Source organism: Sparassis crispa, assembly GCF_003851025.1.
Source record: "Sparassis crispa DNA, contig_000006F, whole genome shotgun sequence".
NCBI classification, from domain to species: domain Eukaryota; kingdom Fungi; phylum Basidiomycota; class Agaricomycetes; order Polyporales; family Sparassidaceae; genus Sparassis; species Sparassis crispa.
The window spans coordinates 1,666,198-1,692,795 of NW_020939753.1; the positions used below are offsets into that span (position 1 = coordinate 1,666,198).

The 26,598-nt window shown below is 51.2% G+C and overlaps 11 protein-coding genes across 11 annotated transcripts; 8 read left to right on the top strand and 3 right to left on the bottom strand.

The window, feature by feature from the left end:
* Positions 1-115: 115 nt before the first annotated feature.
* On the top strand, positions 116-976 carry SCP_0705700 (Flap endonuclease GEN 1; the record flags this gene model as incomplete). The annotated part of the gene is made up of 2 exons (XM_027760495.1): positions 116-538; positions 590-976. The coding sequence occupies 2 exons, from the start codon at positions 116-118 to the stop codon at positions 974-976; spliced, it is 810 nt and encodes a 269-aa protein (XP_027616296.1).
* Positions 977-1,955: 979 nt separating this feature from the next.
* On the bottom strand, positions 1,956-2,887 carry SCP_0705710 (hypothetical protein; the record flags this gene model as incomplete). Its single annotated transcript, XM_027760496.1, has 4 exons — positions 1,956-2,069; positions 2,123-2,354; positions 2,418-2,546; positions 2,601-2,887. The coding sequence occupies 4 exons, from the start codon at positions 2,885-2,887 to the stop codon at positions 1,956-1,958; spliced, it is 762 nt and encodes a 253-aa protein (XP_027616297.1).
* Positions 2,888-3,370: 483 nt separating this feature from the next.
* Positions 3,371-3,729, top strand: SCP_0705720 (hypothetical protein; the record flags this gene model as incomplete). The annotated part of the gene is made up of 3 exons (XM_027760497.1): positions 3,371-3,379; positions 3,446-3,628; positions 3,682-3,729. The coding sequence occupies 3 exons, from the start codon at positions 3,371-3,373 to the stop codon at positions 3,727-3,729; spliced, it is 240 nt and encodes a 79-aa protein (XP_027616298.1).
* A 269-nt stretch (positions 3,730-3,998) lies between these two features.
* Positions 3,999-4,742, top strand: SCP_0705730 (hypothetical protein; the record flags this gene model as incomplete). Its single annotated transcript, XM_027760498.1, has 2 exons — positions 3,999-4,484; positions 4,536-4,742. The coding sequence occupies 2 exons, from the start codon at positions 3,999-4,001 to the stop codon at positions 4,740-4,742; spliced, it is 693 nt and encodes a 230-aa protein (XP_027616299.1).
* Positions 4,743-7,346: 2,604 nt separating this feature from the next.
* On the top strand, positions 7,347-8,015 carry SCP_0705740 (hypothetical protein; the record flags this gene model as incomplete). The annotated part of the gene is made up of 4 exons (XM_027760499.1): positions 7,347-7,557; positions 7,624-7,703; positions 7,780-7,893; positions 7,950-8,015. The coding sequence occupies 4 exons, from the start codon at positions 7,347-7,349 to the stop codon at positions 8,013-8,015; spliced, it is 471 nt and encodes a 156-aa protein (XP_027616300.1).
* Positions 8,016-12,729: 4,714 nt separating this feature from the next.
* On the top strand, positions 12,730-15,762 carry SCP_0705750 (hypothetical protein; the record flags this gene model as incomplete). The annotated part of the gene is made up of 3 exons (XM_027760500.1): positions 12,730-12,741; positions 12,802-15,351; positions 15,406-15,762. 3 exons carry the CDS (start codon positions 12,730-12,732, stop codon positions 15,760-15,762), a joined length of 2,919 nt encoding a protein of 972 aa, XP_027616301.1.
* Positions 15,763-15,782: 20 nt separating this feature from the next.
* Positions 15,783-16,589, bottom strand: SCP_0705760 (hypothetical protein; the record flags this gene model as incomplete). The annotated part of the gene is made up of 2 exons (XM_027760501.1): positions 15,783-16,188; positions 16,246-16,589. 2 exons carry the CDS (start codon positions 16,587-16,589, stop codon positions 15,783-15,785), a joined length of 750 nt encoding a protein of 249 aa, XP_027616302.1.
* A 638-nt stretch (positions 16,590-17,227) lies between these two features.
* Positions 17,228-19,217, top strand: SCP_0705770 (hypothetical protein; the record flags this gene model as incomplete). The annotated part of the gene is made up of 7 exons (XM_027760502.1): positions 17,228-17,268; positions 17,333-18,446; positions 18,516-18,529; positions 18,581-18,790; positions 18,837-18,933; positions 18,987-19,130; positions 19,194-19,217. 7 exons carry the CDS (start codon positions 17,228-17,230, stop codon positions 19,215-19,217), a joined length of 1,644 nt encoding a protein of 547 aa, XP_027616303.1.
* A 1,697-nt stretch (positions 19,218-20,914) lies between these two features.
* On the bottom strand, positions 20,915-22,339 carry SCP_0705780 (hypothetical protein; the record flags this gene model as incomplete). The annotated part of the gene is made up of 2 exons (XM_027760503.1): positions 20,915-21,290; positions 21,927-22,339. The coding sequence occupies 2 exons, from the start codon at positions 22,337-22,339 to the stop codon at positions 20,915-20,917; spliced, it is 789 nt and encodes a 262-aa protein (XP_027616304.1).
* A 431-nt stretch (positions 22,340-22,770) lies between these two features.
* Positions 22,771-23,164, top strand: SCP_0705790 (hypothetical protein; the record flags this gene model as incomplete). Its single annotated transcript, XM_027760504.1, has 3 exons — positions 22,771-22,839; positions 22,888-23,003; positions 23,062-23,164. 3 exons carry the CDS (start codon positions 22,771-22,773, stop codon positions 23,162-23,164), a joined length of 288 nt encoding a protein of 95 aa, XP_027616305.1.
* A 2,618-nt stretch (positions 23,165-25,782) lies between these two features.
* SCP_0705800 (hypothetical protein) lies at positions 25,783-26,268 on the top strand (the record flags this gene model as incomplete). Its single annotated transcript, XM_027760505.1, has 2 exons — positions 25,783-25,849; positions 25,901-26,268. The coding sequence occupies 2 exons, from the start codon at positions 25,783-25,785 to the stop codon at positions 26,266-26,268; spliced, it is 435 nt and encodes a 144-aa protein (XP_027616306.1).
* Positions 26,269-26,598: the final 330 nt, after the last annotated feature.

The following is a 26,598-nucleotide window of genomic DNA, read 5'->3' on the forward strand; positions in this document are numbered from 1 at the left end:
TGAGGTGAGTATGGCGATGCTCATGTGTTTCGCCTTACATCTGACCATCCACACTCTCTGTGTGTCCATTTAGAATGGCTTGCGTCGATGCGGGCCTCAGACTGCCCTCGCAATCATGCGCTATGGACTTGGCGAGTCGCTCTGTGATGCTGCCATGGTGCTCGGCAACAACAAGACCGAACTGTCCGCATTCCTGTCTGGTTGGCGTGACAGGCTGCGGTCCATCCTTAGCACTGATCCCGACAATCACCTTGGCCACCATCACATCGCACTGTCAAACTCAGTCCCTGACTTGTTCCCTGATGTCGCTGTGCTCCGAGCATACCTCAGCCCCTCAACATCAGCAAATATCCCGCACCTCCCAGCTCATCCCCTGCCTGTTGACCTGGCAAAGCTCAGCACCTTCTGCGAGCTGCACTTTGGCTGGAGAACAAAGTCGGGGATCATCAAGCATGTCCGCGAGTGGCTGTGGCCTGGTATGGCCCTCAAACTCCTTGTCGCTGAAGCAGTCGCCTATGACCGGCGACACCAGAAACAGGTGAGCGGGAGTCTATAAGAGTGGACATTTTCTGACGCCTCCTCTACATAGGGTGCACACTCCACTCTCGCAGCACCACCGTTGGAGGTCTGGCTGCAACCTGATCACTCCACGGACCAGGATAATGTCCGTGTGATAGCAATCGACTGCAGTTCTGCTGACATTGCCATCTCCAACCTCTTTGGTGTACGACTGTCTCCTCACCCGTCGGGCACGCAACAACTGAACTACAGTGCGAGGCCTCTGAAGCTCTGGGTTCCTTCGACAATAGTTCATCATGCGCGTGCCTGTTCCTGTGGCGTAGACCCATCAACATTCTCTGATGTCATCAACCTGACCACCAGTGATGATGATGATGATGATGTGGAGCAGCAGGAAGTCATCTCTCTGATAATGGATGACCCAGTTGTTATTGATCTCACCATTGATGATAATTGATGCTTCTTCTTCCCACTGTACTAGTATCTGCATGGTGATTGATTATGTATTATAGCTGAAAGCTTTCGTATTGTACAGTTATGCCAGTTGGGCCAGAACAAATAAAATAAAATATCTCTTTTCCTTTTGAATGCACAAACACAGCTGCATGTCTGTTGGCACCCTTGACTGCACTGTGTTAAGCGCATGGACAGGTGCGACCACAGGCTGTGCAAGGATCGCTCTCCGCACGTTTTGGATTGAAATAGTTTGACGCTCGAGCATCGGAGTGTCAGTCCAAGACAGGAGGTATTTGAATATTGTTCCCGGGTTGTCAAAGTCTTCTGCCCATCCATCCCAGGTGCAGATGTGCTGCAGTGGCCAGCGGAGCACCATTGCAAGGTACTGGCAACCACCACAGCGAAATGAATGTGTGCCATATGGTCGAGGATCAACCTTGATGTCACAGAGGTTGTTGCGGAAGCACTCGAGGAAGGCATCATTTGACTAAGATAAATGCCATACCAGTAAGTCTGCCCAACATGATTGAAGATGGAAACACTGACCATTGCATCACCTGCATTGACACTCACCCCATCCTGCCCAATGCGCTTGCAGAAGACATAACCCTGTGGCTCAATGCCTAGTTCCCTACATATCACCCACCACTGTGCGAATGCTTGCACTGGACACATCCAGGGCCGTGTTGTATCCGGATACAAATAGAAGGGTGCGATGCCTGATTACTACTATCAAACCACATCAAACAGTGCAGAACACAAGTAAGCTGCTCACCTCCATTTTGAGCTGTCTTGCAAAAGGGAAGGTCAAGACGCACACGAGAGGTGCCGTCACATGTCTCAAGATGTACATCACTCCACATGATCCTGAGTGCCTCGTCATACTGCAGAAGACACAGCATGGAGACAACATAGAGAAGGTGCAGCATTTGCCTCACCCTCCATCCAGCCCACTGCTCGGGTTGCTCCGCCTTTCGTTTTCAGCTCACAGGTGCATACTGCTCTTGTGGGAACTCAATATTGAAGGCCCACAGCATCCTCATCGTCTCTTGGTCAATAGCACGTGCGCTCATCACAATCTCCCCTCCACGAATCTGTGTATAGCTATGGTCTCAGCACTGGGTACATGTTGACGTGGAGTACACACCTTATGCCATCGCAGACTGACCATGTACTGCGAGACGATCACAGACAATGATGGATTCCCAGTGTACTCTCCCGGCTTGAGTGGATTCTCAATCCACTGCTGAGTACCCAGCCCATAATGGTGTCCGAACTTATGACTGATGGCAGCACGCATCTTCTGAGCAGTTCCATAGGTAACACGGGCAATGGACGGGTCCTTCAGTTTTCCAGTGCGCACATCCAACTCGTCTGCCCTGAAATTGTTGGCAACGATCTTGGTCCCTTCAATGCTCAGTGGATGAGTGTAGTTCACTTACTTATTCATGATCCAGATAGCAATCCACATTGGAAAATCACTCGGAATGTTCGGGTACAGATTGTCAACATCTTCGGGCTCCTCAACATACCCAAGTTCAGCACAGAACTCGGTGAACTGTGTCCAATTTCTGCAGAGGAAATATGAGTCCAGGATCTTGATCTTCGAGTCACATGAGACTCACCTTCGGTACTCGTTCTGTGTGTTTTCCAAAATAACATGAGCAGAAGCCTTTTTCAGATTCTCAACGAGATTCTCCTTGCTAGCAGATAGCTTCTGTTTCTTGTGAACAGGATCGGGCTCTCGCAGATAATGAGAGTCAGCATCCAGACGATTGTCAACATCCATAGCTTGCTCCATGGACTCTTGCTCCTCAATCTGCTCATCAACTACTTCTTGGAAGCAGACCATCTGAGCCTCCAGTAGGCATGCTGCAGCACCAGGCAGCTGCTGAAGATGCTGTGGATCCATGAGGTGAGGGATGAACTGCTGCTGTCAGATGTAAGATAGTTATGAGTTGTATGTAGCTGAACAAGGTGGGTCGGCTCTGACAGTGCAGACCGATCGCCATACATATGATCGACTGCACGCACATGGATCAGTTTTGTTCCATGGCTCGTACCACTCTACAATATGGCTCCCCATACTAATAAAAATTCTTCCACTCATTCTCATGAATCAGAACCCGAGACCGAGATTTTGAAGCTGCCGCTGCCTGGGCAGACTCTCCGAGAAGGAGACCATCAACTCCAGCTGACCGAGGTCACTATGTGAGTACATGACGGAATCAACAAATTTCCGAGAGATTTAGCAGCTATAAATACCCACCAGCACCGGTAACACACCTACCAACAAGATTTTGAAACAGCATCTTGCACAGTATGGGCTGCCAGTGAGTGGGAACAGAAGAGTGCTTCGAACCCGTCTCTGAGACTTTGCCAATGATCCCGAGCAATGGGCGGGGTGAGTCCTGAATCTCGATCTGCAGCACTGTCTATGTGACTGATCTTTTCGTGCAGGTTGTTTCAGGCAAGTCGGAAGCGCAAGAGGGGTGACTACACAGGCTCCCGAGTGAACAAACACTCCTCGAAGCGGATCGTGACCCTCTTCGGAGAGAGGGAACCTGTCGTGGAGTATCCGAGTAAGAGAAGTGGAGATATATGCATACCTCAGCCTTTGCAGCACTCTGTCGTTGCGCATAATGACACTTGGGTACGTTGCAGACTTTCGGCTCGTGATAATGAACTAACGCCGCAATCTTGCAGTCTGATGCTGTGCTTGGGGACACTGCCACCAGCAGAAGACAAGAATGAGAGCGTGCCGCAACCCCTAGTCTAGATTCCGCACGACCGGTTGCACCGTCAGCCAGGGAGGGCTCAACTGTTGCAAGAAATAACGAGAGCCCACAGGATGTTGATGACGTCGAGATAGAGGGCATAGAGGGCATAGAACAGGAGCACCAGGTAGGTTCTCCCTTCGAAATCATGATACTGTACCGCTGTGCTGAACCCAAGTTGCCAATTGTGTGCAGCTGGTTCCTATCAGACAGGTCCGGCGTGAGTTTCACCGGTTCGAGCGATCCATGTTGGGCAAAATTGCAAACGTGATTGGTACAAGGATCCCCCCTGCTCCGCCGCATGTGCAGACTCTTCCTGTCTGCCATGCTCCCATTCTCGTCCCTTCCAGACCGGTCGTTAACATTCAGCAGCCGACAATTCCATGGAATCCAAGTTCTGCGCCCCTTTATGCCTCCAATCTTACTCCTCTGCCGGCTCCCTCCGCAACTCCTCAAGCCGCACTTTCTCAGAATTGCAAGGTTGTCAATCTTGGTGGCGAAGACTTCGCATTCGACAAGACTCAAGTGCCGGATCCGCCCAGTATCCACTTCTCCGATGACATTCCGAGGCTCTTCCGAGAGTGGCACTCCTCCACCGTGCTCCGAATTCCCATCAACACCGGATGCAGTATCCCCATCAAGTACTGGGACCTCTTCTACAAGAAGAAGAGCAGTGTGCCTGGCAAGGAGAAGGCATGGGGCCGAGTGAGGATGAAATGGGGGAACTGGAAGGTATGTTGCATTCCCACTTATCCCTCTTCCTCCACTGACCCCTTTCGGAAGTTTATTGTCGAGGAGCGTGATGAGCTCGGCTCCGACGACGCATTCTGGGACGTCTACAGCAACGAGAATGGAGAGCGGCTGCGCTATCAGCAAATCCTCGACAAGCTCAAGGCAAGACGGGCGGATCGGAGTGCTTGCAATGCTGCCGCCGCTCGCTCGTATTTCGATGGGAATCTTGAACGAGCGGATGCGAATGGTGCATTCTGATACCACAAGCGTGGCGTGTGGTACACGCACTCAAAGGACGCCGACATCGCGAAGCATTGGAGGTCTCTCCTGAAGAACAGCCCGGAGATCGCGCACAGCTGGGCATTGATGCAGGTCATGTCGATGCCCTCTGCAAGCAGCAGCACGAACATGGGCGCGAACGCGCGTGCCGCCGCCTGAGTGGTCGGTTGCGGCGGCGGCTTTCTGACTCCCACTCACCGTCATTTCACGACGCAATGTCACGTGCTGTTCGTCTCTCGTACAGCGGCTCTCCACTCCTTTCCACCGCGGAAATGTTTCCTACTAGCTTATGATTCCGTGAGTTTATTTCGTACCTAGTCTACTACGTGTATATTTGTCTACTTGTAGTACTCTCGCTAATCCTATGCACCGCCCTGTTGGGGCCTTATCTACTGCATCGCGCCGAATGGGGAGCATGCAGTCTGGCTAACCGACCTTCGCGGACGCACCGCGACCTTCGCGTGCGGCGCTCGCATGTCCTCTCATGTCCGACGTCCGTTTTCCTTCCGTTCAGCGAGGCTGGCTGGGGACTCGCGCCGGCGCTCGGTCAGGCGACGCGCGTGGACGGATTAGGCAGGAGGGACTGTAAACGGACTGTAATTCCGCGCGTGACCGGCGTGACAGGACCGTCAATCTGGCGGAGGAAGGTGATGGGGAGGTAAGCACGGTGACTCGGAGTAGCCGGACCGTGGCATCTCGTGTCTGTCACGATCACGTGCGACGTGACGTGCTTCCGAGACTCCTCACGGCACGCTGTATGTGTCCCAGGTGAGTATTCCTGGCCATGGGGGAAGGTGCATCGTTCAAAGCTTGTCCTGTTTTATGGCTGACTAGGGTGCCCTCAGTTCGCCTACACCGCTGACGGGAGGATCGCCAATACGCACTGACCCAGGAGTTTCTTGGACTACAATTGTAGTTTCGAGTGCGGCGCAGAGGGAAGGTATCAGCCATTGGGACTTGGGATAAAGACGTACGTTTCCTGGTTTACGATCACCCGTCTTTGACTCTACCTTTTCAAGGACTCAGTGACAGCAATTTCGTGTATGTGATTCTGCAAGAGATTTGTGCATATATCAGCTAGACTTGTGAATACATCGATTCTCCCTCGTTGCGCTATTCCTATTCTCTCTCCTTCATGAATACCATCTAGCTATGCCCTTGACCCAATGCTGATGTTGAACGGACCGGAGGAAGCAACCCGAAGTGCGTCATGGAAAGATATTTTTCGACTCTTGTTATGATAATTGTGACTTATACGCTGCACGCAAGACCTTCATTCCAATTCCTTGTCCGTTCGCCTATACTATCGGGGACACTTCGCCGACACCGAGATTTTCCTTTCGTCCTCACTTTCAGCACAACCGTTCCAGCTACGATCGCGAGGCTCGCGGACGCTTTGCGCAGTGAGCGATGGCTATGTGTACGAGCTAACCTTCGATTACGGCCGCTCTTACGCGTTCCGGTTATGCAGCGATTGTCGAGCGGGATACATGTGAGTTCTCTAACTATTGTAGTCCCTCCCCCTTAACATCTCACGGCTCCCCCAATTTCCCAGAAAATGGGATTACTCGACACGCCGTAGATCTCTCGTCATGTCAGCACACAACGTGAGCTCCACGGACCGGCATCTCAAAGCATACAATCCCTCTCCTTCATCTTCGAAAGGTTAGCCACTCGTCGAGCGCGAATAGTGACAGCAGGCGCACCCCCTGCACATTCTTGTGCAAAAGGTTTCAGTTGCACGAGGACCTCTCCTCCGCTCAGTCACCTTGTGTAGAGATCACCTTGTAGGTCCCGGAGTATGGGCATAGGTCTATCGCGAAGCGAAGACGATGGTGTCAGTGCGCACTCAACGTTCACTGCATGTTTTCCAGTTCATGATCCCCTCGCTGACGCCATATCTGCGACGAACATTGCCTGCAGGGCTTCGTTGTTCAGCGCACTCATGCACGGTTGCATCCAATATTAGATATAACGCGAACCCTAGGACCACCCAGTTAATTTCCGGAGCACGGGTTCTCACCTACACACCCTCGCCGGTGTGCAATCGATCCAGTCCCAGTCAGCGGTAATAGCCGATGTCTCATAGGTTCTTCCCCGGGTAGGTGTGTGTGGTATCCGTTAGTGTTTGTTCCGCAGTCGCGGACAGCCTTGCGGTGTAGGGCAGGCTGATAAGGAGCTCGAGGAACTGTTCGTAGCAGCACGTCCTGTGCTCCGGCTCTGCAGCAGTCCTTCTCAATACAAGTCGATGGAGCACGCGCATGGCCTCTTTCAAATTTATACAGATATGCGTGCATCTATCTGCTATTTGCCGTGATAGACCACCCATTTGTTAAGGTTCATCATGTAGGAAGCATGTTTCGTCGTGTCCCGTTCCTCTGGGCTTGGATGGCACCACTCCGATTCCATCGCTTCCATACATGATAGCCTATGCGCGTGCTTTTGATGCATGGCTATCAACACACCAAGTATGCATGTTCGAGGCACGTGAGTTGATACCTTGTCTTTTCTTGAGTTTGTCGTCCAACCCCCCTTCCTTCACTTCTCGAGTTCTTCCTCATCTAAACCCCCTCACTCGACACAATGAGCTCCTGGTCCGAACTCGCTTTGCCCGAACTCACCGTGTCCGAACTCGCCCCATCCGAATTTGCCTCTCCTGCACTGACCTCGCCCGAACTCACCTGGTCCGAGCTCCCCTTTCCCAAACTTCCCTCGTATGAATTTGCCTATCCCGAATTCAACCCGATGAGTTCCTCCCTGGCTGAACCTGCCTTGCCCAAATTCGCCTCGCCCAGTAGGTCCCTATTCCTAAATTCTTGAAGGGTATGACTGACATGACACGTTGTCCCACATCCTCTAGTTCAGAAAGATGTTCATCCTCGTAGTATGTACAAACGGTACCTTGAACATTGGGAGGCTGCAATCTGGGAATGCATACCGGTACGCCACCTAAATCTTATTCCCCGATCCGAGTATTGACTGCTGTCTGTGTGATGATCAACATTCTCATCCATAGTACATCAAGATACCAAGGCTCCCCCCCGAGCTGATGGACTGCATACTTGACTTTGTGGGCGGCAAGCCAGATTTCAGCTTCCCCGATCAGCAGACGCTGTACAGCTGTGCTCTTGTTTGTCGTGCATGGTTCCCAGCTAGCCGTTATCGTCTTTATGGCTCTAGACAAAGTGTGCAATCCAACAAGCACTTCGAAGCCCTTGTGCGGGCATCAAGGATCCTGCATATGGCATGTAGTCTGCGATCGGTGCGCACACTGCATCTGGAGGATTCAAAGCCTGCATGGGTCCATCGATTACCCTTTGTCCTTGGACGAGCATTCTCAGCAGTCCAGGAGTTGCATATCCGATACATCAGATGGGATGCAGTTGTTATGCATCGACACATACTGCTAATTGGCTTCACTCAGCTTGGATGCATTACCAAGCTGACATTATCTGACTGCAAATTCCGCAATTTCTGCCAATTTCAACGTCTTATCTGTGCACTACCTCGGCTGCAGATGCTAGGGGTGAAGAATTTATCAATGAAGACATCTGAGGCATTCCCAATTACTACTGCGACATCGCGATTTTCTGCACTCACCAGAATTTCCCTCTTCTGTGATCATGGTTACAAACGATCACTAAGTTTACAAGCCGCACTTCTCGAATGGCTGGTATTGATGCCAGCATCCATCCGGAGTCTACAGTCACTAGCCGTGAATAATTTTTCCCGCAAAACTTCAGCTCCTCTGACAAACTTACTCCAACACGTCGGAACTAGTCTGGAGTCTCTATATTTAGCTCTGTATGCGCTGACTGCCTCTGATGGTGAGTATTATAACCTACATTACAGTGGCATCCTGAGACATAATATCATCCACAGTGCAGGACTTGTATGTCGGCCGTTTCACTGGACTTCGCAACCTCAATTTGCGGTGGGTGCATGGGATGTCTTTGGCAGAGATCCTGCACATCATTTCACCAAATTGCCGCCTCCATGAACTCAGCATAGTGATGTATCTAGGAAAAGCGGAACGCAAGTGGGAGAGTGCGGCCCGTATCCTGGACGAGCAGCAGTTTATCACACTACGGAAGTTCGAGCTGGCGATTCAAGACAGAATCTTTACCGAGCAAGAGAAGCGGTGCATTTCGGGCAGTCTGGATGCCTTGCGACGGCGAGGTGTCCGTGTGATTGTGGTGTTCGCTAATGATCTGCCTCCACGTTGCCACTGGGGGGAGTGTGGCATCCAGTTGAACGATATCTCCCCAGGCGGCATACAACGTCATATTCGAGCAAAACACGGCAATGGAATCTGGGTTCGGGAGCGCCCTGGGGAGTGTAGGTGGAACACCGAGCAAGGACTATGCGGACGTCGGATGATGCAGGGCAGCTACGGCATACACGTAGCATCGACCCATTTGCGGCCTGCAACTATGATGTGTGACAAGTGCAGAAGGACCTTTTCGAGGTTGGATTCGCTTTGGAGGCACATGAACCATTGCAAGGGTGTCACTGGTGGTCTGTGAGGTGCACAGAGCCATACTACTGTCTGGGGGAAATGGTTTTCATATCACATTAGAAGTTGAAGTACATACGACTGCTTTGTATAACTCATCTGCCCTTATTTTCGTTTCGAGAATATCCAACAACCATACAGCTGAATGACTTCCCCTGTGTGAGAACAACATGGTTTGTACTATGATGACAGTAAACCGACAGCATGCAGATCTAAATTCACCTCACACAACACAGTGTAACTGTATCCACCTCCGCATACTTGCGCTGCTCGAGGTCGCAGAGTGGCCTTGCAGCCAGCACTGAAGCCGTAGTACCTGTACAATGTCGGGCTGAAGCACGGGATTTTAATCTAGTCCCAGCTCTCCAAATGAACTTAGTGGCAACGAGAACAAGTGAAGAAGCTGAAAGCGATAGACAGAATGCCTATCAAAGGGGTTTGCGATACAACGAGGTCCGACGGTGGAATCTCAGTCTCCAAGTTACTTGCATGGATTACCTGGCCTCAGACACTCTCGGGTATATCGCTGCGCTCGAGGGAACGCCGTGAAGTGGTACGCCGACAGTAATGCAGTTGTATTCCGCGAATTGAGAGGGAAGGGTATGCAGAACTTGTGGAGAGAAGATGCGCGGCGAAAGAAGTCGGGTGATGTCAATATTGGTGCAGGACCAGCTCTTACTGTGCAGTAGTCTGAATGAAGACCTGAGTCAACTTATGAGCCAGAAGAAGAACACGAATACACGATGAACTTCTTCACTGCAAAAATGCGCGCCATAAGCTGTTGGTCCAGCTGTATGACAGACCTTCGGTAGTCTTCAATCTTGGATCAAAATAAGCCTTAGGAGTCATTGCAGCTGTGAAGGACTCACCGCCTGAGTTTGAGCGACCATACCCGAAAACAATATCTGCTCGTAGTAAATGTTTGCCATGGTCCTTTGGCAGCCGGAAGCCAGGCGGCATAGGTACCGCATTGATGGAGATAAGCGCACTTTTGATACCTAAGCTGCAGACGTGGACACTTGTCCACTGTGACCAACGACCTCACAGATGTGCGAATGGTCAGCATGGTACATACCATCCTTTACCTTTCATCATTATCTTGAGAACGACGAATTGACTTCAAGATCCGCTGCAAGGATGCTGGGCCGATCCATTAGCATCCGAATTCTGCTTACAGAAATACGACGACGCTTCGTATCAGGAGGAATCGGAGGAAGTCGAACGACATTTTTCGACTGCGATCACGAGTCAGCTTTCGTGCGGCAAGCGTGCTGTTGAGATCGCGATGAGAAAGCCGTTGCCTTCGAGTGTCTTCTGTGCCGGAGTCTTAGTATCGGGATTATACCAGTGCACTCTGCGGGGGTAGAACATCAGATCAGCAAGGCGCGTGATGAGACGGAGAGAAACGGGGGCATAAACGCTAATATGAGCACCTCGGATAAGCGCGACTTATATCAGATGCATGTGCGGTGTCTTATTCTCGGTCACAACGATCTTTCTGAAGATTCGTGCCCTGCAATGCTATCAAATGTTCTCGTTCGGAAGTTCTCCTGCTTCGCTGGAGGCTCAACGGGCAGCGGTTGGCAGGAAGGGTCGAGGTACATACCAGCGGGAGGAGACAGATGAAACGATGCCGACTTGAGATGCAAGTGTCTGGAGGAGGAATTAGAACGAAACACAGGGATGAACTACGAAGAATGAAGCCTTGAGGACTCCTCATTAAACAAAACCATAACGAAGGTTTACCCGCGTGCCGTCGCAGGGAACGTTTCGAATACCAGTACATTGGGTAGCGTTCGGTACACTCGCGTTGACATAGATTAAAGGAACCCGGGTTAAGGCAGTGCGCAACTTCTACGTACGACAGACTTAAAATTACAAACTGCCAACGCTGCCAGCCGTATGCACTGTTACTGACTCAAGCTCTCGGAGAAAAAGTTCACCATTCACACACCTCTTTAGATTTTCAAAGACTCCTCCATACACATATCCCACACCCGACCTTATACGGCACGCCAACGAGAGTACACCATAATGTGACAGAACCGCTAGATCCGGATGTAGCGTCGACCGTTACAGCAGAGCGTCACAGGGGCGGAGAATGGCATAGGAGAGAGGACAGTACTCACCTCCGTCCGTGTAATGACTGCCAACCAGCGACAGAATAGCAGGCTATACTAGGTCCTGGAGAGATCTCAGAGTCAGTACACAATACGCGGGAGAGTCCGAGGCAGTGTTCGCAAAGACAAGTCACGGTCATGACCGGGGTCATTGACGATTTCTCAATTTTCCATTTTCACCGGTCACTGACCGGTCAACAACTGGACAGATGACAAAGATATACACACGTGTATTACTCTATATGGATGGATTGCTATTAAGTACTGCGAGTTGGATGACTCAGACATCTCGGACCTACTCACGGACGGGTGTTTCGCATCCATTGTAAACCTCGCTCTTCGTGGATGCCGACGCCAATGCTATTGTTCCGGCACCACCAGTGGTGATCGACGAGGTGCCCCTCAGTCAATCTTCATGCCCTTGGTGCCTCATTTGCAGGCACCTTGCGACAAGATCCTAATATTTTCGGAGGCCATCCTACTCAAGAACATGTTTACCCGGACTTGCTCGGCTTCTGTTGGCATGGTGGAGCTATGAGTCTTCGTGTGAATGACAAATGTAGTGAGGTTAACACTAGTATCTAGTAAATTTCTTTTCGTTGTAACGTACTGTATATACATTGAGTACTGGAGTACATTAATTAGTTTCTTGATCATATCACGTAAGCTGACCATCCCTTGACCGGTCAGGAACTGTGGGTGAAAAGTCAATGACCCGTCATGACAGGTCAGTCGACCGGTGAATCCCAGTGAAAAACGCATATTCTAAGAACGAACCAAGACGCACCAGATCGCGGCTTGACTTGGACTATTGCAGGAGGTCGAACCAAATCCCACCTAGTCAAACACGTGTGAGAGATCCTGTGATTTGGCGCCTCGATCCTGTACGAGATCCTGTCTGCGTAGCACTTTGCTCGATGTCCCTGCCAGGCCTGCCATCAGTTGAAACTTGTCTACACATATGACTTGGCTTTGGTGCATCTCTAACTATACACGATATTTGCTCTTACTAGTGTACTTGTCTCCCGCACATGAATATCATCGCTTTGCCTGCCACACCGAACTCTTCTGCGCGATCATGCCTGCAAGCAAACGTCAGTATCAGTGCGACTGTGAGAAACACTGTGGTGGCCGACAGAAGGTGGTTAGTCGGGCTACATACTATGGGCATGCTGAGTTTTGCGCGAAGACATCCCAAACATTCGTGGACTTTGTAGCAGACCTCTCTGGTACACGCATCTTCTCGCATGCCGCTTCATGGCCTTCCAAGGGGAACACAAGTCAATTGCGAGGGAGAAAATGTGCTCGTGTGGAGAATGAAATCTATGAGATGTCGGAACAGGTATGTCTCCATGCTCCTACATTTCAGCAAGCTGCCTGACATATTTTCGGCTGCACACAGATGGAGAGCTCGACAATCGCACCTTCGTTTGATGAACTTCCCGGGCCTGATATGGATTGCGAATCTCCTGGTCTTGGACCAAGTACAGAAACCTCCGAATTTACACCTACATGCACTCTCCACCTCGCACATGATCACATCACCCTATCCGATGTTGATGAGCATGAGGATGAAGACATGGATCCTGGGAGCATAGCAGCCACCCGAGGGTCAGAGGATGCCGCATCTAGTTCTCAGATGCGAGACGACACACGTTCGGGACTTGGACCAGAGACGGAATTGGAAGCAGACCGCACGGCAACGATAGAGGAGATCAAGATAGCAGAGGAGTTTATTCGTTTACTGAAGCAGGCTTCACTAGAGACTAGCGGGCTTGATGCTAATACCATACATCGCCTCCACCATCCCATCGAGGCCCCCCTTGATATCGACGATCCCGATCTGCTGCTATCGATTGAAATATTCCTCTCCGTGACTAACGCATCACAAGTGACATACACAGCCGTGCGCAGTGCAATCCTCCACCATTACCCCGAGAATACCATCCTCACTTTTGACCAGGTGAAGAGCAAGATTGCCGAGCTGAGCGGCGTAGTCCCCATTATCCAAGACATGTGTGTCAACACATGTCTAGCCTACACTGGTCCATTCGCCGAGCTAGACCAGTGCCCGACATGTGGAGAACCGCGCTATGATACTACGAGCAATGGCAAGAAGCGCATCGCTTGCCAAGAATTTCACACCATTCCAGTCGGTCCTCAGTTACAGGCTCTGTGGAGATCTCGTGAAGGTGCTACGGCCATGCATCATCGTAGTCGTCGCACACATGAGATTCTGGAGTGGCTTCGCGAGCATAATAACCAGCTGTACGAATATGACGACATATACCACGGATCTGCCTATCTCAAAGCTGTTCTCGAGAATCAGATCGGCACCGACGACATGGTCCTTCTTATGTCGATTGACGGTGCGCAGCTTTATGAAAGCAAGGCCTCGGATTGCTGGATCTACATCTGGGTAGTTTTAGATCTAGCACCGGAGCTTCATTACAAGAAGAAGCACGTCCTCCCTGGTGGTTTCATACCCGGTCCGCATAAACCCAAGAATCTCGACTCCTTTCTGTTTCCTGGCCTTGGGCATCTAATGGCACTACAGAAGGATGGTCTTTACATCTGGGATGCTTCAGATGAACACACTTTCCGATCGAATCCATTTCTAGCCATGGTGACGGCTGATGGTCCTGGAATGGCTCATGTAAATGGTCTGGTGGGTCATCACGGAGCTCAAGGTTGTCGTCTCTACTGTCCACTCAAAGGACGTCATAAAGCCGGTGGCCCACACTATTATCCAGCTCTTCTCAAGCCAGTAGACTACGAGGTTGATGGTTGTGATCACGATGATGTCTCCTGGTGTACTCTCATGCCATTGTCTCCGGAGCAGTATGCAGAGAACCTTGTTTACGTGCGCACATCCCCTAACGATACTCAATATAAGGCGCACTGCAAGCAAACTGGTATCGCCAAGCCGAGTATTCTCAGCGGCCTCTCTCGTATTCTGCTTCCACCTACATGCTGTGTGCTCGATCTCATGCACCTCGCATCTCTCAATATTCCAGACCTGCTCATCCCTCTATTCCGTGGAATGCTCGAGTGCGACAAAGATGACGATAAATCAGAGTGGGATTGGGTAGTTCTTGTAGGTGAGATCTGGCAGATTCATGGCAAGATGGTTGCAGATGCACGCCCGTATCTTCCTGGGTCATTTGACCGACCATCGCGAAATCCTGCAGAGAAGATATCTAGTGGATACAAGGCCAAGGAATTCCTGAATTATGTCTATGGCTTTCTCCCGGCTCTCTTGCGACCGATTCTGCCTGAAAAATATTGGCGTAACTTTTGCAAACTCGTACTCGCTGTTCGGATATTTCACCAGTGCAAGCTCACTTCTGCACAGCTCAAGCTTGCACATACAACAATGCTCGAGTTCATTGAGGAGTTTGAACTTCTCTATTACCAACGTCTTCCTTCTCGTCTACATTTCTGTCGACCTTGCACTCACACCCTCGGACATCTGGGCCCCGAAGTAGTTCGTCTTGGTCCACTTATTTACTACACTCAGTGGAAAATGGAGCGCACGATTGGAAATCTTGGCGAAGAGATCAAACAGCCATCTAATCCTTACGCCAATTTATCACAACGTGGTTTACGGCGTTCTCAAGTCAATGCGGTGAAGATTATGGTACCTCATCTCGGTGTCCTAGGAGAGAAGGACAATTCTCAGGATGAAAAGACGGTGCAACTTAATAGTGGGTACAATCTCCGGCATCCTCGGCAAAAGGCAGGACAGCATATTCGGGCTGTAGGAGAAGTTAATGCAATTCGGAGGTACATGATAGACCACAGGCTACTCACATCCATGGCGGCGAAGGATTGGGATCCAAAACTGGCCAAGTGGGCTCGTTTGGGCCTACCGAATGGACAGATAGCACGTTCGGTATATGGCGAGGGCAAACGTACTGACGAAAATGTGCGCATGTCTCGCAATGTCAAAGTACGCACGATCCACTTGCAATCATATATATTGACATCGAGGACCTTTTTTAAGCTCGATATTAATGGGACAACTCATTTCGGTGAAGTTCAGTATTACTTTCAAGCTGAAACAGGTCACGCACAAAGTTCGGCCCTTGCAGTGATACGTTTATATTCTGAGCCAGATGCGATCATCTTGCAGCGCTCCTACAACACCGTATGGATGTGTCATCCTCAAGGGGATGCTGCGCTAATGGTTGTGGATATTGAGAATATCATTGCAGTCGTTGGCATGATTCCAGAACCATTCTATGGTGGTGCAGGAGCCGGAGAGCAGGCGGAGAGATCAGATCGATTTTTTGTTGTTGAGAAGACAGGCTTGGAGGTTGGACTGATGGTGGGCAAGTTGCAATCAGTGGAGAATGATTGAATTAGTAGAGAAATATTAGGTTAATCGATATAGTCGAAAAATGTGAGGGTTTGTTCAAGTGGATCAGAAGTTGGTATAACAGTAAATGGAGAACTAGCGGAAGGTGTGCTATGAGCGGATATACAGAGTTCAATCTCTTCAGGACAAGACGTAGGTACTGGTGTGAACCAGCCGGATGGCCGGGGTGGAGTTGCTGGCAGGAGATGTAGGATGGGTGCTAGTGCGATAGCTTTGGTCTCTTCCTCTTCAATGGAGTCTTCCTTGGCCACAGCATCTACCTGGGGTATGAGGTCTTTCTCAGCTACGATGTCTCCCTCAGCTACAGCTGCTACATTGTCTCCCTCGGCTACGGCTACGATGTTTTCCCGAGCGGGAGCATGTTCCTCGGCTGCGAGAACTACTCCTACTGCATGCTCTCTGTTAATTCTGCATATTTGTAGGTGTCAGTCAGTTATTGAGAGTGACACAAAGGAGCACACTCACCCAGATTGTAGTTCTGTGAGCTGATTGAATGCCGGTGGAAGGATACTCTGCAGAAGAGAGATGCCTTTGCTGATTTCGACAGAATATAGTAAGCCGAGAGTGTTAAGATTATGAGTCTGATCTGCGAGTTTGAAAGCCAGGAGTTCACAGACACGGGATAGCTCCAGAAGGCACGAATGATAGTGGTGCATGGTAGGATCCTCGGGAGAGGAGTATTGAGATGATGCCTCGAATGTCTCAAGAAATGCACAAAAAACTGGAGGTATATGAATGCCAGGAGAAGAGAGATTTTCAGGTTCTAAAAGAGATTCTTCCTCAGTGTGGCTGGAAGTAGACGACAGCATAGTTGCAAGTACAGTCTACGAAGTATGAATTCTGTGACTCCAGAGCACCCAAGCGAAGAACGATCACGTGATAGCGACTCTGCTATTCGAACGCGTCATAGCATGTCATAGTAAGGCCACTACAATCCACGATATTATCCTCCTGCATCCAGTCGAACAGAACTCCAGATCATTATGCCCATTATACCAGCGGCTTTTTCTGCACATTCACGTTCTCCTTGCAATGTCAGTCAACCGCACCTTCTTAGTCCCATTAGGTATCACTCACAAGAGCACTGCGATGACGATGACATCACTGTCATGCCTGGCTCATCTCGCCCATCAGACACATTCACACTCTCGGGCCCAGTAAATCCCGATTTTACACTGCTCATATATCATAGCAGACACACTTCAAGATCAAATACACCTTTTCCATCCACGCAAGGACAGAACACACCCAGTTGGGAGTTTTCTTCGCGCAGAGTATGTGTATTTATATATTAAGCTGGAAATTACTGACCATACAAAATAAGCCATCATTATCTATGCCAGGTAATGCGGTCCCACAAACAATCGCCAACGCAAACCATGAAACTCTGTTGAAATTTCAAAATCAAGCATATCTTGGCCTGCGTGATGCTTATATGCGCCAAAAGATGGAAATACATGCGCTGAATGCACGGGAACAAATTCTAAAGTAAGTTCGAAGTTTTATCTCTCACTTTTTGTGCATATATGCTGCTTATTACCTTGTTCCGCAGGGAGACATATTCGAAACTTGTTGAAGCCGTGCCGCAAGCAGTCCTCCTCATGAACAGCGAACCCTCTCAGCCATCAAACTTTCCCGGTTCTTCTGACATCTCAGGACCACGCGCTCTGTCTTTTTCGACTAGCGGTGGAGCACCCCTTTGCAAGAGCGACTATCCGGGTGTTCGTTTCTGGATGTTTGATGAGTGGAACACATATAGGAAGATTCTAATCATGGAGGGAGGAATTCTACAGATCCCTGAAAGTATCAATGCCGACCACAGCACAGATGAACAGCAAGAAAGCGAAGATTGGCGGAGCAAGAAACCCAATGCTACCAAGAAGAAAAAGACCATACGCCGGGCACTGTACCTGGAGGATGAACACGGTGAAACCGTCAGCGACAATCGGGCTGGCGAGATTCGGCGCGTTGCCAGAGAAATTTGGGCACAACTATGGAACGAGGGCCATGCGCCGGAGACTTGGGGTGCAAAAACTGCGAACGTCGCAGCTTTCTATTATAAGCAGATGAGTCTTCGCTGTCCTGAACTGAGACTTTGCCATGGAGACTGGAAAGCCGAACGCCTTGTGATCGACTCCTACTCTCAGTGGCGCACTACTCGGTCTAAAGGCGACGAGATGAAATCTGCCTCTTGGTCTCGTTCTCGTGCTCATTCCCATGCTCATTCGAAATGTAAGGCCCGCTCTGCATCAGACATGGACTCTTCCAAAGACGACTCTCAACCAACCAAGCGCGTCAAAGCAACCATGTCTTCTTCCACCCCATCTTCGAACTCAATATCGATATCTAATCCTACTCCTGATACTGTACACTCTCGAGAGTCTGCAAATCCTGCCGTGAATGTTCAATCGTCTTCCAGTAGTGCTGTCGCTCTTATCTCTGCTATCGCTATCACTCCTGCCGAATCCGGATCACCTGTTGCCAACGAGAACGACGAAGAGCTTGAATATATTGATGCTAGTCTTGGACTTGCCGGCTCTGCTTGTGACCCCACTACGGCTTCAGGACAGCGAGATGATACGGACCCTGGCACCCATGAACGACAGCAGACGCCTATCGCAAGCACTTTAGTCCCGACCACAGCTCGAAACCCGACAAACTCAATGGTGCGTCCTTGAAATATATTATTGTCCGGTTGTTCTCATTGTAATGGGTGCCGTCGCATCTCAACTCAGCCTCTTGATCCTCTGTATGTACATTCCATCTTTACAGCAAACTCATGCTGAACTTTAGATTCAAGTGCCGACATGTTCGATATGACTCCTGCTACAGCACAAACAGCAACAACCTCAACATCTGCTGCTACTGTAATCCCTCCGGCATCCGAACTTCCAGCACTTACTTCCAGCGATATCGTGATGGACTCGGTTCGTACAGCGGTACCTACAATGCAACCGAAGAAGAAGAAAAAATCGCCCAAGATGTTCGCCAACAGCTCAAGCACCGCATCGTGAGTCTCATCCCCTCTATCATTTATGCTTATTGTCGGCTTCCAGGAATTTGTTTGCAAAAGACTGGCTCAAGACTCATGAAGGAGAATCCCAAGAACAATTCCAATCCGCGTGGGAGGCCCTCAAATCAGCGGAACGGAAGGTGAGTTATCTATATCAACGCTTGAATCTGCGCTGATCGCAGTTTTATTACAGATGTATGAGGACAGGAGTGCAGCCACCATCGCTGCACTGAAGGCAGAGAAAGCTGCTGCAAAGAGAGCTGAGAAGGCTGCGAAGGTATCGGGAAAGAAGAAGGCAGGGCAAGTGACGCTCCCTGCCAGCGCGGGCACGAAAAAGGTACCTTATCTCACTCTTTATCTATGCTATGACACATATTCACTGACTCTACTTATATTACAGGTGTTGGGCAGCATCCAGGTGTGAAAACGGGGACGACGGTGAACACAGGGAGTGCGGATGTGTGCGGTTGCATGCCAGTGCGCAGGTGCATATGCGGGCAGGGGGATGGGCGCACGCATGCGTGCGGGGGTGTGTAGGTGCGAGGGCAGGGGTACGGGCAGGAGCGGGAGCAGGGGCAGGAGCGGCAGCGGCAGCGGCGGCGGGGGTGGGGGCAGAAGTGGGGGTGAGAGCGGGGGCGGGGGCAGGGCCAGGGGTGGGAGCGGGGGCGCGGGCGCGGGCGTGAGTGGAGCACGCCGAAGTAGATCGTGCGATGTCGCAGGAGCTCGCATGACGGCGAGGGTGCTCACATGACGTCAAGTGTAGTCACAGTGTATTAAATCACAACAATACAATGTTTTACAGCGGCTTAATATTCGACTAGATGCGAAATGCCTCAATTCTCCTGCTTGGCACTGTGCTAGCCTGCGACCACGTTTGATTGGGCTCGCGCAAGATCGCATATAGTCCAAATTTTCGCAGCTGGTCGCAGCTGGTCACAGCCACGACCTCGTGCGACTTGCTGCGATCTCACAATATGCGTTTTCCACTGGGGGTGAATGCGAACACTGGTCCGAGGAGTCAAGCCCAAATAAGCGCTCGTAGCACATTTACATCACGAACGCGATCTCGATCTGTAGTGGTGTATTTACCGGCATGGGTCCCAGTCAGGAACGCCGGGCTGCCACTGTAGTAAGTACGTGATAAACTAGACCAGTAATAATGTACTACGCAATCACGATGTGTATTACTACAGCGACGCATCAGTAATCAATGCCGCTCCGAAAGCCTCATACTCCTCAACCGCAGCTCACGGCCAATTCCACAAAAAGAAGGCAGATCAAAGGTCAAAACCTGGCAGGAAAAATTCAAAAAAAAAACCTGTCCAGGAATCAGATGTGGTTCGCCACTGATCTGATAACACTCACCTCTGACCAGTAGAATACCATCCCTCCCGCGCTGGCTTGCAAGACTACTCACTGACGACAATTGGCACGCGTCTCACCGTTCTGCTTTCCAGGTTATTTTCCATCGACACCGCTGCAGTGTTTACGACCGCTCGGATAAAGATATTATAATATTCGTTTACCAACACCGATTTCGGACCTGCTCCAGGTGCTCGTTGTATACTGGGCGACTTACCAGATTCACCGCCCTCCTCCTCTTCTCCATCTGTCTCCTCTCCTCTTGTCCTTGCCACTCAAATTCTGCCACAATGACAGCACCCCTACTCAGGATTGGTGCCCCCGCCGGGCCTTCTATGCTCCCTAAGCACGCCAGACCAGCAGTTCGCCTCTGCAGGCAATACCGTACTGCCTCCGGTGCGTGTGCGCGTGTGATGGCATGGGGGCACGGCGACGTGTACGTACTTCCACTGACTGGGCGAGGGCCAGTGGGCTCTCATGTATTTAAGTCGTCACTGGAGAATTAGCGGTACTACTTCGTTCGACTCATGCAAGTACTTACTGCGTGCGAATGTAGGACGAGGGACCCTCAAGTCGAATCCGCTCTGTGACACGATCACCGCGCTCGAGTACGTAGATGCCGAATATCGAATAGTGTCGCCGCACGCACGCACGCGCGTACGGGATGGCACAGTCAGGAGGATTGGCTGTGCGGCGATGATTGTGTAAGTTGGTGCGGGTGCAAGTGCAGGATGAGGTCCCGGATATCCGATTCGGCGCTCAGTGCTCGACGACGTGAATGACACCGTACGCATACGGGATGGCGTGGTGCACGCGACAGACTCGCGGTGTCCTGGTGCTTGTGCTTGGTGAAGAACGAATAAATGACGCATGGTTATTCGATCTGAGATGGGATGGCGCCGTTGGGAGGATTAGTGGTACGGCGAGGACTGCGTAAGTTCCTGCGGATGCGTATGCAGACCTAGGGTCAGGTCCCGGATCCGCTTCAGCGGTCGAGGACGTACCGAGGACGTGAATGAATGCATGACGCAAATGATCGAAGGGTGCCGGCGTTGCGCTGGTGGGATGCTCGAGTTCGAGGGTATCGGAAGGCGCTCGATGTATGCCCGAGCTCTGACTCTCAGAAAGTGGAAGACTGAACGTTGGAACGCATTGAGGGCGACGTTGAAACTTGGTAGAGCAATGGCGTGGGTCGTATAAAAAGGGCATGAATTCGTACATAAGAAATGTAGCCGAGTACAGCATCGACAGCGACTAAAACAACACTGACAGCGCAAGCGCGCCGAAAGCACAAGAAAAAAGAACATAGAAAGAAATCTTATATCGGAGGGAGCCACCACGGTCAGGTATAATGCGCCACGCGAAGGGTAGCTCGACGGAAAGCGCTGGGTAGCAGACAGAACCGAGAACAGACGGGATTGCGCGCGGCAGGCGGAGCGAATGGGGGCCCGCTCAACGTCTATGGGCACAGCGCGCGGATTAAAGGGCGACGGTACGACCCCGGGCAGCGTCTCCGAGCTACTGCTGCTGCTGCTGCTGCTGTGTGTATCCGCGAGGGTCTGTATGTGCACCGCGCGGGGTCTGCGCTTGTGCTGGACCCGGCGCGACTTCGGACACTCACACCGCCGCGCGCTCATGCTACACCAACAATAGCAACAGCTGAAAAAGAAAACAAAAAGAGAAAAATAGAAAAGCGAGCAATGCCAAACGCCACGCAAAAAAATACTGTGCACGCACTAGCACACCACAGCCCCAGGGACAGGCGGCCCACATGCGATCCTGGGCTTGCGGCAAAGGCAGGCCGTCGCGGGATTCTTCTTCAAGGGCTCGCGCGTGCCACCCGTTGTCTTGAGCCGGAAGAGCGCCCGGCCGGGCTAGTCCTCGCGGTCCGGCATCGGGAGCTCGTCGAGTGAGAGCGGAGCGGGATACGGGTAGCCTACGGTGTGTGTTGCGCGACGGGCTTCTTCCGTGGGCGGCGAGGGCGCGGGGCGGCGGCAACGCGGAGGCCTCAGGCTGCTGCGTCTCGGCGGGAAGGGAGATGAGTATTTGCGCTCGTGCTTGGGCGCAGGCTTGGAGAGCGGGGTAATGGTGGCGGCGAGGGTAGAAGCGGAAAGTCGAGGTCCTCGCTGTCGCCGTAAACGGATTCGCTGAGGGGAGAGATCGGGGTGGTGTCGTCGTAGCCATAGTCGGCGTCACGGCTCTGCAGGCCGACTCGGAGCGAGACGCGAGCCACGAATTGGAGTGTCTACACCTCTCGCGGGTAAGCCAGCTAACCCCTCGAGTGGGTAAGGGTTATGTTGCGAGGAGTGTCGCAGGACGTTCTGTTAGTGCAATAGCAGGAGCAGTATCATGCATACCTTTCGGCCTCGGAGTTGGTCCCAGGGACCTCTGGCATCCGTAGTCATTTGCGGACTTCCGGGTGATCTGATATCCAGGACCTTGGACGCTGTAACTTGAAATCTTTGCAAGGTCGTTGCGCGGGTATGGCGAGTGCAGCAGGGCACTGAGGGCAGGTGTTGGGGAGGTGAGCACGTTGGTAACTCGGAGTAGCCGGACCGTGGCCTCTCGCGCCTGTCACGATCACGCGCCGACGTGACGTGCTTCCGAGACTCCTCATGTCCACGGCCGCCACGCCATATGTGCCAGGGGTGGTCCCAGGTGAGTATTCCTGGCCATGGGGGAAGGTACGTCGTTCACTTGTCCTGTTTTACGGCTGACTAGGGTGCCTTCAGTTCGCCTACGCCGCTGATGGGAGGATCGCCAATATGCACCGACCCAGGAGTTTCTTGGATTACAATTGTAGTTTCGGGTGCGGCGGGTATCGGCCGTTGGGACTTGGGATAAAGACGTACGTTTCCTGGTTTACGATCACCCACCTTTGACTCTAACTTTTCAAGGACTCACAGCGATTTCGTGTATGTGATTCTGCAAAGAGATTTGTGCATATATCAGCTACACTTGCGAATAAATCGATTCTTCCTTGCCGCAACATTTCTGATTTATCTTTAACAAATGTCATCTAAGCTATCGACGAAAAGCTAACCGACATTAAACAGAATGGAGAAGCGACTCGAGGTGCGTTAGGGATAGACTCTTGCGATGATAATTGTGACTGATTACTCTGCGAACATGGATCTCTTTCTTCAACTCTTCGTCAGCTCGCTCACCCCACTTCGTGACACCGCGATCTCCCTCTCGTCCGCGCTCTCAGCACAGCCATCCCCCAGCTGCGATAGACGATCACAACGATTGTTGACGCTGTGGCTATGCATACGGGCTAACCTTCGACCACGAGTGCTCTTACACATTCCCTAGTCCAGGTTATGCAGCGATTGTCGAGCGGGATGCATGTGAGTTCTCTAACTATCGTAGTCCCTCGCCCTGAACATCTCGCGGCTCCCCGATTTCGCAGAAAATCGGACTGCTCGACATGAAGAATTCCAAGCTTCCTCACTACGAGGATATTTATAATCATCTCATCACGCAACCGTGAGCTCCTCGGACCGGCGTCTCAAAGCGCACCTCCCTCAACTTCATCTTCGAGGGGTTTGCCGCTCGTGGAGCGTGCACAACGACGGCACGCACAACCCCTGTAATTTCTTATGCAAGTCAGTTCAGTTGCACGAGGACATCTTTTCCGTTCAGTCTTCTCGTGTAGAGACTTCCCTTCAAGTCCCGGAGCATCGACAGAGGTCTATCGCGAAGCGAAGATGAGGTGACAGTGCGCACTGTATATTTCCCAGTTCATGTTCCCTCGCTGACGCCATATCCGCGACGAACGCTACTTTCAGCCCTTCAGAGCACTCACGTACGGTCGCACCTAATATTAGATACAACGCGAACCCTAGGACCACCCAGTTAGTTTCCGGAGCACCGGTTCTCACCTAGGCGCCCTCGTAGGTGCGTGCGCAATCGATCCAGTCCTAGTCAGTGGTAATAGCCAACGTCTCACAGGTTCTCCCCTGAGTACGTGTGTTGCAGTGTTCGTTGGCGGTTGTTCCGCAGTCGCGGATAGCCTTGCGATGTAGGGCAGGCTGATATAGAGCTCGACTCGAGCAACCGTTGGTGACAGAACGTCCTGTGCACAGGCTCTGCAGCGGTCCTCCTTCTCAATACAGGGCGACGAAGCCCGCGCACGGCCTCTTTCAAATCCATCCAGATATGCGTGCGTCTATCTGCTATTTGCCGTGATGGACCACTCATTTGTTCAGATCTGCTAAACATGATAACCCACGTGCCTGTTTTAGGTGCGTGGCTATGAACGCATCAAGTTCTTACGCATGTTCGGGGTGTGAGAGTTAGTGTCCTATCTTTTCTTGAGCTCCTCGTCGTCCAACGATCCAACCCCCCGTCCTCCACTCCTTGAATTCTTCCTTGTCTAACCCCACTCACTTGACACAATGAGCTCCTCCTTGTCCGAACTTACCTTGTCCGAACTCACCTCGCCCGAACTCACCTCGCCCGAACTCACCTCGCCCGAAGTTACCTCACCCGAACTCGGCATGTCCGAAGTCGCCTCATCCGAAGTTGCCTCTCCTGAACTCGCCTGGTCCGAGCTTCCCTTTCCCGAACTTTATCCGTATCAAATTGCCTGTCTCGAATTGAACCCAATGAGTTCCTCTCTGACCAAAACCGCCATTCCGGAATTCGCCTCGCTCAGTAAGTCCCTACTCCTAAACACTCGAAGTGCATGACCGACACAAGTGGTAGTCGTGCGCCCTCTAGTTTCAGCACAGGATGCTCACAGATGGGCCCTTTTGGCTTGGTGGGAGGCTGCAATCTGGGAATGCATACCGGTACGTCGCTCAGATCCTACTCCTCAATCTGAATATTAACCACTGTCTGTACAATGATCAACATTCTCATCATAGTACACAAATATACCAAGACTTCCTCCCGAAGTGACAGACCGGATAATTGACTTTGTGGGTGGTGACCCAGCTTTCAACACCACCAAGCAGTGGACACTGTACAGCTGTGCTCTTGTTTGTCACACATGGTTCCCAGCCAGCCTCTATCAACTTTCCTGCCAGCATCTGCTGAGGATCTATGTCAACACCTTCGATGCTTTTGTACGAGCATCGCGAACACCAAGTTACTCCTCTGCAGCTACTTTGCGTGTAGTGCGGGAAATAATTCTAATTGATGCAGAGCCTACATGGGTGCATCAATTTCCCCTTGCCCTTGGACGAATGTTCTCAGCTGTCCAGGGATTGGATATCCGTAACCTCAATTGGAGTAAAGTTGTTATACATCCACGCATACTGCTAATTGGCTTTGGGCAGTTTGGATGTGTTACTGAGATGAAATTAGCCCGCTGCACATTCCGCAATTTCTGCCAATTCCGGCGCCTCATCTGTGCACTACCTCGGCTGCAGACTCTAAATGTGCATTACTCAAGATTAGAGAGATGTGAGACATTTCCAATTGCTCATGCAGCATCACCATTTCCTGCATTCACCTGTCTTGTGGTGGACTCTCATTCTGGTGAAGATGATAAAACACAACTAGCCCTATATTCAGCACTTTTTGAGTGGCTGGCATTGATGCCAGCATCCATCCATCGTCTGCAGAAGTTGGAGACATTCCTTAACCACACAATTCAATCTCCTCTGAAAAACTTTCTCATGCATGCCGGAACTAGTCTGGAGGACTTAGAGTTGCATTTAGTGTATCCTACTACCGCATTCAATGGTAAGTATTACACCCTACATCACAGTAGTATCAACCTAATGCCACCCACAGTGCAGGACTTGAATATAGGTCAATGCACTGCACTTCGCGACCTCACTTTTCGGGTGGCGCAAAGCATCTCTTTGGCAGAGATCCTGCGCATGATTTCCCCCAATTGCCGCCTCCACAAACTTGACATATTGATGGTGCCAGGAGAAGTGGATTGCGAGTGGGAGAGCGCGGCCTGTCTCCTGGACGAGCAGCAGTTTCTCACACTGCGGGAGTTCAGGCTGGACGTTTCAGGTGACGAAGTTGCCGAGGAAGAGAAGCGGCGCATTTCGGATCGTTTCGACGCCTTGCATCGGCGAGGCGTTGATGTTAAGCTGCACCTCAACCCCTGGGACTGGGAGCAGTATTCTGATGATTCATCCACAACTTGAATATTGGCATGCAAATGAAAATTCTGCGGGTGCAGTTTGAAGACAGACAGTTATCTGGAGTGCCTCTCATATCCACCGACAACGAGCACCAATCGAGCATCTGAGCAGATGAGGTCAGGTTAAACAGGACGGCGGAGGCACTCTGGTTTGGCGAGCGCACCTGGCAGGCTGCAACGTTACGAGGAGGACAGGTGGGTAACTCGGAAGTTGGAGTGTCCAGCCGGTGCGGGTTGTTTTGTGCAGCACATCATTCTTTGTCCGGTGCTATATGTACTCAAGTTTCGGAAATAGGTTGAGGTACCGGAGATATGTATGATTTTTACCACTCTA